The following is a 14,263-nucleotide window of genomic DNA, read 5'->3' as shown; positions in this document are numbered from 1 at the left end:
CGCCACTGCACTCCAGCCTGGGTGATAGAGTGAGACTCCGTCTCAAAAAAAAAAAAAATTAATTGTATAAGCAATAAATATTTCGTGTAGAAGAAGTTTGTAATCTAATCCCCCATTATCCCAGTGCTCACTGGTAACTTCATATTTTTCTTTGCATTTTCTTTTTCACAAAATGAAATAACCTGTTTTCCACCTTCTATGTCCAAAATATTGCATATTATTACTCTTAGTGACTGCCTTAATATGGCCCACATTTCCTTTGGAACATTTGGATGGTATTTTCAATTGTTTCAATATTATAAGCAGTGCAGTAATTAGCAACTTTATACATGCATTTTTATGTATTTATGTAATTTTTTTTTCCTAAGGGTAAACCTAGAAGTAGAATTGCTCGAACAAACAGTATGTACTTTTTATGCTCCCCAGGGAAAATATACACATCTATACTCCCACCAGTGGTGATGAGGTTGCCTGGTTCCAAACATTGGTATTAATCACTTTCTTCCATCTTACCTGGCACCAAATATTATCATTTTCATCCGTTTGATAGGAAACATAAAATTAGATTGTTAAACGTGGAAGGGACCTTGGAGATCCAACCCACTCTGATTAATGTCTTATTACAGTTTTTAGTATGGGCGAGAAAATGCTCTTTCTTACATTCTGTTCTAAAACATTAAAATATGGAGTGTCTTACATGATCGCCTATAATGGCCTCTAGCCCTGGTGAAGATGTTTAGATTACTTTTAGAAAGGGTTGAAGACCTTGTGCTTTTTTGTGAAAATTATTCTGAAATATAATATGATTAAAATAGAAACAGCTTATTGCAAACATCAACTTTGGAGAAGCATCTTATTTTCATCTGTAGTAGACTATTGCCTTTACAACAACTGTTGTTAATGTTGCTTCTGAAGTACTAACTTTGTGATGGTTCTGTCCTGTGTCTGTCATCCATTTCACTAAACTTCTCCTGTGTTGTGTGTAATCCCTGTGCTTTCCTAATAAACAATCCCTTTTCTCTGTTCCTGTTCTTATACTGTGTGCATGGTGCATCCTTTTCTTGTCAGATTTCTAACTTAGGGAATTTCATTCTCTGTCCTCATTCAGTTACAGGTGTCACCAATTATGTAATGCGGTATGTCACTGTACCCTTGCGTAAATGTACTAGTGACGAATTGAGGGCTGTTATGTTTCCCATGTCAACAATGAAAATACCTCCTCAAACAAAAGTAGAAGAGGCTCCCTTGGAGAAAGTGGAGACACCTCCGAAGGCAAGTGTGGACGCGCCCCCCCAGGTGAATGTGGAAGTACTCTGCAACACAAGCATGGAAGCATCCCCCAAGGCAAGTGTGGACGCGCCCCCCCAGGTGAATGTGGAAGTACTCTGCAACACAAGCATGGAAGCATCCCCCAAGGCAAGTGTGGGCATGGCCCCTGAGGTGAGCACGGACTCATCCCCTGTGGCGAGTGTGGATGTGTCGCCTGTGGTGAGCACATATGATTCTGAGATGAGCACGGACGCATCCCCCGAGTTGAGCATAGACACACCCCTGAAGATATACCTGGAAACAGTTCCCAAGGTGAGCATAGAAGCATCCCCGGAGGTGAGCCTGGAAGCACTCCCAGAGGTGAGTGTGGAGGCAGCCCCAGAGGCAAGTGTGGAATCGCGCCCAGAGGCGAGCCTGGAAGCGCTCCCGGAAGCAAGTCTGGAAGCACTGTCAGAAGTGAGCATGGAAGCAGCCCTAGAGGGGAGCCTGGAAGCACCTCCCAAGGGGAGTGCAGAAGGTGCCCCCAAGGAGAGTGTGAAAGGGTCACCCAAAGAGAGCATGGAGGCGTCTCCTGAGGCGATGGTGAAAGCATCCTCCAAGACATCCCTTGAAGCAAGCATGGAAGCATCTCCCAAGGCAAAAGCGAGAGACGCTCCAAAGGTTTGTCAAGTGCCTGTTATTGACAAATTTTCTATTAAAATATGTATATTTTGTTGTATAGTTCAAAATAGGTCAGATTTTACAAGGTAACCAGCATATTATTTACAGTATTCTGCAATATAATAAAATAGGTTAACTCACTTAAACTAGGAATTTAAAATTCTCTGATGTTCATTGTACCACTTTTCCTCCAAAGCTGAAATATTAGTGAGTTTTTATTAGAAGGGAGAAAATGTAAGTTTATATGAACTCTGTTTCTAAACTCTGAAGAAATGTTTTTTGAGAAATGTTTTAAACCCTGAATTAGGATTTGGAAATTGAGTTTGGTTTTGAAGGATAGTATTTCTTTTAAACCTGTTATTTCCGTGATCTCCTGGAATTGTGTAATGTAAATTGTTAGTCCAGAAGCAAATATCAATGTCCTGATTCTCATGCTCTAAAAGAAAATTGCAGTTTAAAGAATTCTAATTGTGTTTTATTCAGAATGTTTTTTCTCTTAAAAAGAAAAAAAAAAAGCCAGCTACAGTAAAAGAATTGTTAGTAATTTACCATATTGTGTTTATCTATTCAGAAATCAGACATGGAAAAACAGGCCTTAACCCTTATTGCCAAGAAGCGTCTATCATCATACACTGAGTGTTATAAATGGTCATCATCTCCTGCAAATGTCTGTGGTCTGCCATCTCCCATCAGCACTAAGTAAGCAGCTTATTTGCAACTGTTCCTGATAGGCATTTTACTAGAACAAATTCCGTGTCAGTGTTTGATGAGTGAAATAATATAGTATGCATGGTAACATAAATGTAAAGAGAAAAAAGCCTGTAAAAAGGGATTTACTTTTCAGAAAAATTCCCCGATTATAATGTCACCTCATAATATCATCTTAAATTTTACGAAATTATACACTGAAAATTAATTAACAAATGTGTATTACTTTTTCTCAGCAGGCAAATCCAAAAGAACCGCCCTCCATCACCATTACCACTTATTTCAAAACAGTCACCACAGACTTCTTTTCCTTATAAAATAATGCCTATTCAACACACCATGTCTGTGCAAAGTGCATCAAGTACTGTCAAAAAGAAAAAAGAAACAGTTTCTAAAACCACCAACAGATGTGAGGCTTTGAGCCAAAGGCATATGATCTGTGAAGGTAAGTTCTTGCACTAAGAAGTTTATCTTTAGCAACACAGAAAATCTTACTGTATTCTGGGAAAGGTTCACTTCATTTTATTCCCCAATTGAGAGAACTTTAGGGAATTATTTTCCTTTTAGATAAAGAGAATCTAACCAATCTCTGGTACATTGGAATGTATCCTCTCTGTTTGTTTGTCCTTGCCAAAGCTTTCTTCTCACCCCTTTGTTTTGAAAAATCCATTTTTGGAACTGCTTTTAAAAGCATAAGTCTGGCCAGGCATGGTAGCTCACGCCTGTAATCCCAGCACTTTGGGAGGCTGAGGTGAGAGGATCGCTTGAGCCCAGGAGTTTGAGACCAGCCCAGGCAACATAAGAGAGAGACCCCTGTTTCTACAGAAAAAAAAAAAAAAAAAAAAAATAGCCTGATGTGGAAAGGGTAGGCTGTATATTCTGTTAGGGGATTGAGGATAAGAGTAAGCCATATTATACTATAACCGCCTAGCTTAAGGTGGTACACATCTGTAGTCCCAGCTAGTAGGGAGGCTGAGGTGGGAGGATTGCCTGAGACCAGGAGGTGGAGGCTGCAGTGAGCCGTGATAGTGCCTCTCCACTCCAGTCTGGATGAGAGAGCGAGACCCTGTATCAAAAAAAAAGCACAGGTCGGATGAGAGGTTTGGTCTAGGTGATTCCTAAGATCCCTTCTAGTTCTGATAGTGATAGTTCTTGGAGAGAGCATATCTACTCGTGGATGAGCAGGTTTTTCCCAAGATTTAGGTTCGTTTCTATATATAGGCCATAATGTGGTGTCCCTTGATTTGTGTAGTATTCCTGAAAGTGCCATATTGCTATTTTGCCTGTCACATGCATTCTTAATACCCATGGACATTACTTAATTTCAAAAACACACTGTTCGGGAATTTTGGGAATTTTTTTTTAGGGAATTCCACAGTGAATTTTTTGGTAACAGAAAAAATCTTTTAATTACGGATTACTCATTCCTGATATGTCATTTTCATATGTGATTTATTTAAAATAAATTAGTTATATAGACCAAAATATTATAATATGCCTCCATGTACTCACCTTATTTTACTGATCGTCTTGGTTTTGTTATCTACAGTTAGCTACTCTATGATCAACCAAATGTATACACTATTATCAAGGTTTAGCTAAATAGTAATTATATAGTAAAAATGATGGACAAATCTCAAAATGTATGCCAGATGTATTTTTGTTTGAGTATTTAAGATACTTGTACCCTTCGTTTGGACCAAGCGTAAGCTTGTCTTCCTCTATATTCAGTATTTCTTACTCTTTTCCCATGGGATCAGTTGATTCAGTTATCTCAAAACCACTAAAAGGAAGTAGAAGTACATTATTTTATTTTGGAACAAGTAGGTGTTAAAAAGAAAATGCTACTGCTGTTGTTGGGAGTGCAATAGTCTATTAGTCTATGTGGACTATGCACATATATATATATATTTTAATGTTTTGGATTGTGTTGCACTTCTTTGGAGTGAGAGATGATTAGCTCTCTAAACTAACTGTTGCACATATTTATTTAAACTAGAGTCTGGTAATAAGAGTTCTGCAGGTATTATGAATGCCGAGGCGGCAACAAAAATTTTGACAGAATTACGCCGCCTTGCTCGTGAACAAAAAGAAAAAGAGGAAGAAGAAAGACAACGGGAAGAAATGCAGGGAAGGTCAGCACAAAGTCTTCCTTCCTATACTATAAATCTTGAGTAGGGCCCAAATTTTTGAAAGTCAAAATTTTACCCTCAAGTTATAATTTCTCAAGGAACAATTGACTTTCTTCCGTGAGGATCAGAAGTGCCTCATTGCCTGTATAGGAAGCATTTCAAGCCCTTGTAAATGGCTAAGCTAAGGACCCTGGTGTGTGGATAAATGGCACAGTCCTTTTTAGCCTCCGTACATCACGTGCCATTAAGGTGTGCTAGGAGGATACACAGAGACCAAACCCACATTCAGGATTTGAACTCTCAGCACCAGAGTGGTATATAAGAACCTATCTGTTTGTGTTCACTAGTGTCAGCCCTTTATTTTAAAAGACTTGTAATGTCAGGATTTTTAAACCTGAAAATTATACTTACGTTTTACTTTTCCTGTGATCTCTGTGACACCTGTATCCCATCAGGCCAATGAGTCATTGCTAGAAGGATTTCCTTTGTGGGCAGCAAATCTCATGTACAGTTGTGTACATTCAAATTCTAGCAAAGGTTTCTTGCTCCTCCATCTTGAGGCCTATTTTATGTCGGGCCTTGTAATGTAAACCTCTGTCCACTGGCTGCCAGGAATAACAACAGTACTGACTTTGCTTTTAAGTATTTAGTGTTATTTGAAATAATCATACATTTTCCATATGCTTACATGGGCCTGGGTAAAAGAAGGGAATATTATGAATTACCAAAAAAACTCTAACTCAAAGAATATTATTCATCGCTTCATATAAACAGAGCTGATTTAGCATTTGAAAGTGCTGAATACTAGGGAGCCACCAGACTCTCCTCTAAATTATCTCTGTAATCCCCACGAGAGATTGGGTGTGAGCAAGTATAAATAAGGCCTTTTAGGGGATATCATGTCTCAAAGACAGTTTAGGAATGATTCCCTCTCACATGTGTGTGTTGTTTAGCAAGCAAAGTAATCTATTACTTGATTGAAATATTTTTCTGCTCCCGAGGGCTAGTTTTTCTCTTTAAAAAAGGGTGGAATTGTGTAATTGCTATATAGTAACAACACAAGATGTAGTGACTCTGGTGTAGATATAAATTGTATTACTCTACATAGGAAGTTTCACTGTAAAAACTCACATACTACTGCAAGCTGAGTATGGTAGCAGTCAAGATGAACACTAACAATTATTTAAATGCTCTCAGGGTCATTAAGAAATCAAAAGACGTGGCAAAGGAAGCAGTTGGAGGCCAAGCAGAAGACCTCTTGAAACTCAAAGATGGGCAGCGACCAAAGGAGACTAAAAAGAAGAAAGGATGGTTGGATCAGGAAGACCAGGAAGCACCACTGCAGGTTTGCTGGCTTGACACTTTATCAGGGGATGAGAACCAGATTATAAAGTTCAGATGGAACCCAAAGCAAAAATCTCTGTCTCTGAGAAAGAAGACAATGAGCAGATTCTCTGGCTGCATTTTTTTTTTGAGACGGAGTTTTACTCTTCTCAGCCAGGCTGGAGTGCAATGGCGCGGTCTTGGCTCACTGCAACCTCTGCCTCCCAGGTTCAAGCCATTCTCCTGCCTCAGCCTCCCAAGTAGCTGGGATTACAGGCGTCTGACACCACGCTGGGCTCTTTTTTGTATTTTTGGTAGAGATGGGGTTTTACCATGTTGGCCAGGCTGGTCTTGAACTCCTGACCTCAGGTGATCCACCTGCCTCAGCTTCCCAAAGTGCTGGGTTGGGCACAGTGTGAGCCACTGCGCCCAACCTCTGGCTGCATTTTTATGTTACAGTCTCTATTACCCAGTACCACTGCAAGTCATTGTCAGCCACCCTCAGAAAACCATAGAATGTTTTCCTAGTGAAATAAGCAGAAAACAGCGAATTGTGTCGTCCTTAATTTGAAATCCAAATTGCTTAAACAGATTCAACATCCTACATTGGTTTCCCCCATCTTGCATTCTGTGGTACTTCATACAACTCCATCAACTGGACCTTAAGCCCTGTGACAGATAAGATAAACCATAAATACTTCTGCAAGTTTAAAATCATTAACTGATAAGAATGTCTCATCTATCTAAAGTCAAATTATTGGGTAAATAAATGCACAAACTGAACTCAGATTATACTGTTTGAATTATTACCATAGCCCAATTTATATTCCCAGTTTTTAGTGTATCATTCACCAGCATTGGTCATATGTTTTATATATGATTGTTTATGCTTGCATTTCTCAGGAAGGTGCCTTCAAGAATCCTCTCAGTGCTTTTGAGAAATGTCAGGCTGTTCGCTCCTATTACTGTGTTAATGGATAGCTTCACAGTCACATACTTTGATTTAGGATGGTATGATGTTCATAACGATGACCCTGTGGTCCTGAATCCTCAAGATAACATTTAGCCCAGCTTTGTGCATTCTAACTAGTGCTTTGAAAATTGACAGTCCACAAATAGCATAATATAGGACCCCTCATCCAAAAGGTTACACTCTTTTGTTATGCTAGATAACATTTTACCATTGAAATTTTTAAACTAGAGTTCTCTGATGTCACTCAGGTATCTTGAGATTAAATGATATTTTTATACAAATTTCCTAGAAAGGGGACGCCAACATAAAAGCTCAAGAGGAAGCTGACAAACGCAAGAAAGAACACGAGAGAATTATGTTACAAAATTTACAGGAACGGTTAGAAAGGAAAAAGGTACTCGCTGTCTGTTTGGGGGGACTTGATTCTGTGTTTTAAACAGTGTTGGGCACCTGATATCAGCATGTTTTTAAGAATCACAAATCTGATATATGCTAGTTCCTGGTGGCTTTTCCACTCGATTCTCTTCCTTATCCAAGGATCTGACCTCTCCTACATAGAAGGCTGGCCTCTTACTGATCATGCCTCCCACTCATGAATCCTTAGTGGCCATTACAGTGATGCCTCACTATATCAAACCTCTGGTAACAAAACTCCTCTGAGCAGAAAGACTCCAGTCATGGTAGGGGTTGGTGGAAGTTAAGACTTTCTTCTAAACTGGCTGGAAATTGCAGCAACTACATGGGAAGAAGCAGAAACTGCAGGCCTCTTTGAGAGGCCAAGGTGCAGGCTGTTTTTAAGGTAGGGCCACATGTGAGCTCATCTGGCAGCCCTGGTCCAGGCTGAGTTGCTGCAAGGCCTATCTGGTAGTAGATTGGTCACCTTGAGGGTACCAGGGAGCTGCAGCTCTCCTCACTGCAGGGAAAGAAGTGTGCACAGGAGAGAGAATTCCTGTCCTTCCCTAGAAGTGTATTTCTCCTCCACCTCCTATCTTCTCTCTTCATTAACACAATAACAGTGTGGCATCATTGAGGTGTATTATTTTCATTAACATTGGCTTCAGGAATCAACTGAAGACTAAAGACTAAAATTATGTAAAATCTGTAATTGGTTTGCAATAATATATGCTTAGTCTAAGTAATGAATTTCTGCATATGCAAAATTAGGAGTGAGACGTCGTCATTTGGATGTTTGTGTTATAACAAATACAGCAGTCATTCAGGGCATTTTGTAGCTGAAACTGGGATTGGGATAGGAGACTCAACTGCCACCATAAGCCTTTTGTTGGTAATATTTGTGGTTTTGGAGCAATCACTGCCATTGTCCACCTCTGTGAAATGGGGATAATCAACTCCTTTAGGATAACTGTTTGGTTTCTAATCTGTTTTCATGTTTGAATTTTTCTTTCCCTTTAAATAGAGAATAGAAGAAATTATGAAGCGGACGAGAAAGACAGATGTGAATGCCTCAAAGGTAGTCTCCATGCTCCTACCAGCAGTGTATAAGAATGCCTCTTGTTTCACATTATTGCCGAGTTTTTCACTTTACCCAATCTGGTGGTAATGAAATAAAGTATTACATTTGCATTTCCCTGATTATTAACAAGGTTGACCATGTTTTCATATCTTCAGTTAGCTTTCATGTTTTCTTTTGTGTGAAATGGTTTTTTTCGATCTTTTGCCCAAGACTTTTGGGTTGATTTGTCTCATTTGTAGTTCTTTAAATGTTACAGATACTGCTGCTTTTTTGGTTATGTGTTGCAGATATCTTCCCCCAGTTTACAGCTTATCTTTCTTTTTCTTTTTTTCTTTTTTTGTTTGTATACAATGTATAATGATCAAATCAGAATAATTAGCAAATCCATCACCTCAGATGCTGATCATTTTTCTCTTTTTTTTTTTTTTCTTGAGATAGAGTCCCGCCCTGTCACCCAGGCTAGAGTGTAGTGGTGTGATCTCAGCTCACTGCAACCTCCACCTCCTGGGTTCAAGTGATTCTCCTGCCTCAACCTGAGTAGCTGGGATTACAGGGGTGCGCCGCCATGCCTAGCTATTTTTGTATTACTAGTAGAGACAGGGTGACAGGGTTTCACCATGTTGGCCAGACTGGTCTCGAACTCCTGACCTCAGGTGATCCACCCGCCTCAGCCTCCCAAAGTGCTGGGATTACAGGTGTGAGCCACCATGCCCAGCCGGCTTATCTTTTCTTAATGTTGTCCTCTTCTGAATAGAAGCTTCTGATTTTTTCTTTTTTCTTTTTTTTTTTTTTGAAATAGAGTCTTACTCTGTCACCCAGGCAGGAACACAGTGGCACAGTCTTGGCTCACTGCAACCTCCACCTCCCAAGGTCAAGTGATCCACCCATCTCACCCTTCCAAGTAGCTGAGACTACAGGTGCACACCACCACACCTGGCTAATGTTTTATTTTTTTGTAGAAACAGGATTTTGCCGTTTCTAAAACTCCTGGGCTCAAGCAGTCCACCCGCTTCAGCCTCCCACAGTGCTGGGATTTCAGGCTTGAGCCACCATGCCCTGCATTCTGATTTTAATGTTGTTGAATTTACCAGTATTTTCTGATGACTAATGAAGTCAGGCACCTTTTCCTAAATGCTTACTGGCCTGTTGGAGATTCACTTTGGTGAAGTACCTTTTCAAGTCATTTGCCCATTTTCCTATTTTGTCACCTGCCTTTTTCTGATTGAATTGTAGGCATAGGAGTCCTTTGGAGATATATATATGTGTGTGTATATATATGTGTGTGTGTGTATATACATGTGTGTGTATGTATATAGCACGTATCTTCTTCCATGCCATAGTTTGCCTCACACTCTCCTAATGTCTATTGATGAACCAGACGTAAGTTCTTCATTTTAACAAGCTTAAATTTATCATTTTTTTCCCTTATGGTGAGTGTTCTTGTGGTCTGTTTCATAATTATTTGCCTACCCCAATGTCATGTCTTTTGATGGAGCACATGTATTCAAGGTCTTTTTCCTCCAGATTCTGTGCTTTTTACATTCTATGCTATAAGACTGATATTTTGTCTGTTTGCAGTTACCCAGTTGTGGTCATTTACATTAAGTGACATGAGAATTTACAGTAGAAGTGTCATTTCCAAAAAGTGCTGGGAGTCATGTCAAAGTTCATTCAACTCATTAGGAGTTTTCCCTCAAGCAGCAACCTAAGGCTGGGTGCAGTGGCTCACATCTGTAATCCCAGCACTTTAGGAGGCCAAGGCAAGAGGAGCTCTTCAGCCCAGGAGCTCAAGACCAACCTGGACAACATAGTGAGAACTTGTCTCTATAAAAGAAATTTAAAAATTAGCCAGGTGTGGTGGCATGCGTCTGTAGTCCCAGCTGCTTGGGAGGCTGAGACAGGAGGATCACTTGAGTCCCGAAGTTTGAGGCTGCAGTGAGCTATGATCGTGCCACTGCACTCCATCCTGGGCAACAGAGTGAGACTGTCCCCCCACCAAAAAAAAAAAAACAGCAGTCAAAAACGTTTTAGCTATTCACTGACTAGTCCCATCCCGCCTTAGTTAAGGTTCTGAGCAGGCAGAGAACAAATGCCAACACAAAGCTATAGTCCCTTGGCTCCTGCCCAGGGAAATCTTTCATTCTTGAGTGTCTTCCTAGCCAAAAGACACAGCTACAGGCACCTGTCCCTATCCCCTGTAGATTCTTGGGGCCAGTTGAAAGAGGTTAGATTTTTTTACCTTTTCGTTGAAATGACAAAAGTTAGCCATTGATCCAGCTTTAAAGTCAGACTTTGTTGACATTCTAAACCAGGATGGTTGAATATTAGTCATAATCAAGATTTCCTTTTTTAATCATAGGTCACAGAAACATCCAGCCATGACATATATGAAGAGGCTGAGGCTGACAACGAAGAAAGCGACAAGGACTCGTTGAATGAAATGTTTCCATCAGGTTAGTCACAATTTAGGAGCTAGACTGCTTAGGTTCATATCCAGGGGCTCCTCTGCTTTTGAGCTGTGTGGCTTTGGGCAGGTCACTTAACCTTTCTGTGCTGAGTTTTTCCCATCTGAAAAAGGGGAAGCCAATGTTGTTTTCCTAGAGTGGATATGAGATTTCAGTGAGGTAAATCCATGTAATGCTAAAAACAGTGTCTGACACATAAACTCTCAATAAATAACAGCTGCTGCTGCTTATTATTTTAAAGATCATGCTAATAGACTGTAGACAGCAGCTCTTTCTCAGTTGAATGTGAGGATTGCCAGCATTTCAGACCTCAACTCCTCAAGGCATGCATGATTGACCACAGGTGGAATTCCACTTTCCACTTCATTAAGAAAAATTGAATGCTTTCTCAAATGTATCGACTCCCTTACAAATAGGAACCACTTTGTAGTAACAGTAATTGCCATTTGAGAAAACATTATTTGTCCATATTTTTCCCGCCAGTGGATATTGAACAGGAAAGTCAGGTCCTCTACTAGGTGCTGGGAATGAAGGGGTGAAAAGACAAGGCCTGAGCTTGAAGGAGCCATAGCCAGTGGGAAGACAAACATACGAACAAACCATAATACTGCCACAAGATGATTGGGTTGAAAGAAGTTTGGTGAAAATACAATGAGAACATAGCAGTAAGAGCCCCTCAGTCTGCCTTAGGGCATTGAGGAAAGCCGAAGGTAGGAGGTAACATTAGAGGTAAGATGAGGCCAGGCAATGGCTCACGCCTGTAATCCCAGCACTTTGGGAGGCCAAGGTGGGCGGACCACGAAGCCAGGAGATCGGGACCATCTTGGCTAACAGGCTGAAATCTCGTCTCTACTAAAAACACAAAAAATTAGCCAGGCGTAGTGGCGGGCGCCTGTAGTCCCAGCTGCTTGGGAAGCTGAGGCAGGAGAATGGTGTGAATCTGGGAGGCGGAGCTTGCAGTGAGTAGAGATCATGACACTGCACTCCAGCCTGGGTGACAGAGTGAGACTCTGTCCCAAGAAAAAAAAAAAATTAGAGGTAAGACGAAATGCATAAACAGAATTGGCTAGGTGAGTGATCAGGGGAGGGGCGAGAATCTGGAGCACTCTTATCTCTGGTTGTTATTCTTTCCTAGCAAAGGAAAAAGGACAGATTCCTTAATGGTAGCCTCTTGGTGCCTCGAGGGCAGGGTGAGTGTGTGTGCTGAGCAGCGGCCCGAGACATGGCTCGGGAAACTCTGTGACTGCTGGGCCTGCCTCCCAGGAGTACTGCTGCTTGACTCTTCTTGCCTTCAGGCAGGCGATACCCACTCCTCATCCCATCAGGATCACAGCCTTCACTTTTTCTTGAATTCGTTATTGAAACTCCATATTTAATTGTGTTATTTTTTTTCCTAGCCATTCTAAATGGCACCGGCTCACCTCCCAAATTTAAAATACCGTTCAACAATGCCAAGAAAATGACACACAAGCTGGTATTTCTAGAAGACGGTTCCAGCCAGGTCCGTAAAGAGTCAAAAACATATTTTAATGGTGATTTGAAAAACTTCAGACAAAAAAGCGTGAAAGACACTTCAGTACAGGAAGTAGTTTCAAGGTGAGTCACTTAGTCAGCTTATCTAAATAAACTTGGCAGGATTATGATTGACATTCTTAGAATGCTAAATAATATGATCTCTTGTGCTCTCAGTTTTTACCAAACACCATGTCACGTATTTGACTTAACAGAAATAAACTCATCCCCACAACAGCCTTGCTAAGTAAAGATCATCATCCCCATTTATAAAGATAAGGAGACTGAGGTGCAGAGAGGGTAGGGGCTTTATTTGCCCAATATCCTGCTAGTAAAGGGCAGAGCCCAAATTCAATTCCAGATACATCTGGCCCCAAACTTTACTTTCGTTCACGTTGGTTAATGTTATCTCATGAAGTTGGGCAAGAAGACATTTGTTGAGTGATTGCAATATACCAGGCATTTTATATTACCTATTTCAATTATCAACACAACTCTGAGTGTGACAGTAATATCCTCATTTTATTATTTTTTTATTTTATTTTATTTTTTTAAGAGATGAGGTTTCACCATGTTGGCCAAGCTGGTCTTGAACCTCTTGGGCTCAAGTGATCTGCCCACTTTGGCCTCCCAGAGTGCTGGGATTACAGGCATAAGCCACCACGCCCGGCCATAATATGCTCATTTTCAGTGTAAGGAAACAAGGTCAGAAGTTAGGTCAGGAGAGCAGGAACTGATTCATGGAAAGGAACGCTACATGGGCAATTGCCTGAGAAGACATTCACCTGCAAGGCCCACGGGAACAGGAGTCTGCTGAGAGGTGTGATGATGTGGAAGGAGCACTAGAGCTAGAGGACCTGTACCAGTTCTGTTACTATACCTCACTGGCCCATCCTTGACCAGTCTAAGGGAGGGACAGGGTTTCTGGAGTCCTGCGTGCCTAGGTGCTCCTACTCCTGGTGCTTCTGTGGGACCCAGGGCTTTCTGGAATACAGTTTGAAAATCAGTGTGTCCTGTGATCTCTAGGGTTCCTTTCAGTCATCCTGTTCTATGATTCTGAAATGTTTTTTAATTCCAAGGCATTTCTTAGAAGTTAATCAAAGGACAAAGCTGCTTTTAGGCCAGAGCCTTGGTTTGGGAATAATTGGGATTCTAACCGAACTGTCTCTTTCCAGACCATCTTCCAAAAGAATGACCAGTCACACAACAAAAACCAGAAAGGCAGATGAAACCAACACCACCAGCAGATCCTCTGTTAGTATGAATTATGAGCAGCAGTGTATCTGTGACAAGATCACCAACATTGTAAGTCGCAGAACTATCTTTGTCACATTTTTCTCCTGACAGGCACAAACAAAATCTGAAGGATTCCATGACATCTCGCCAAAGTCCCCAGACACCTTTAGACGATAAGAGAAGAAGCAAACTTGTTTCTCCTCATTAGGGTAAGGCCTCATCTCATCTACCTTTTTCTTGAAAGGCAATTGACCCCAAACCCCACTCCCCTCCTTCTAGCTGTTCCAGGGCAATCTTTGCACCATATAGCTTTGGCAGAGAAGAAGATAATTGTGGGTCTGCAGGAATGATGTGAGAGTCTTCCATTAAGTTGGTTTTAAGAGAATAGAGAGTAGATGACTTGATTCTCATTTTTATGTCCCACATTTCATGCCGGATATAAAAAATAAGTTTTGGCCAGGTGCAGTGGCTTACACCTGTAATCCCAGCACTTTTGGGAGGCCAAGGCAGG

At 40.9% G+C, this 14,263-nt stretch overlaps 1 protein-coding gene across 2 annotated transcripts in view; it reads left to right on the top strand.

The window, feature by feature from the left end:
* Positions 1-14,263, top strand: part of MAP7D3 (MAP7 domain containing 3) — a 35,591-nt gene that overhangs the window by 19,000 nt on the left and 2,328 nt on the right. Inside the window, exons 8-20 of one of the 2 annotated variants that reach the window (XM_011948781.1) lie at positions 1,109-1,296; positions 1,369-1,605; positions 1,678-1,929; positions 2,501-2,628; positions 2,874-3,082; positions 4,637-4,772; positions 5,967-6,114; positions 7,355-7,459; positions 8,483-8,536; positions 10,899-10,992; positions 12,402-12,600; positions 13,692-13,770; positions 13,864-13,961. In XM_011948781.1, the coding sequence (XP_011804171.1) occupies positions 1,109-1,296; positions 1,369-1,605; positions 1,678-1,929; positions 2,501-2,628; positions 2,874-3,082; positions 4,637-4,772; positions 5,967-6,114; positions 7,355-7,459; positions 8,483-8,536; positions 10,899-10,992; positions 12,402-12,600; positions 13,692-13,770; positions 13,864-13,929 (1,895 nt within the window). In that variant the 3' untranslated portion in view covers positions 13,930-13,961. Of the gene's footprint in view, positions 1-1,108; positions 1,297-1,368; positions 1,930-2,500; positions 2,629-2,873; positions 3,083-4,636; positions 4,773-5,966; positions 6,115-7,354; positions 7,460-8,482; positions 8,537-10,898; positions 10,993-12,401; positions 12,601-13,691; positions 13,771-13,863; positions 13,962-14,263 lie in introns of both variants that reach the window. The other variant, XM_011948780.1, reaches the window with a different exon arrangement.

Source organism: Colobus angolensis, unplaced genomic scaffold, assembly GCF_000951035.1.
Source record: "Colobus angolensis palliatus isolate OR3802 unplaced genomic scaffold, Cang.pa_1.0 Scaffold283, whole genome shotgun sequence".
NCBI classification, from domain to species: domain Eukaryota; kingdom Metazoa; phylum Chordata; class Mammalia; order Primates; family Cercopithecidae; genus Colobus; species Colobus angolensis.
This window is presented reverse-complemented; position numbering and strand designations above follow the sequence as displayed.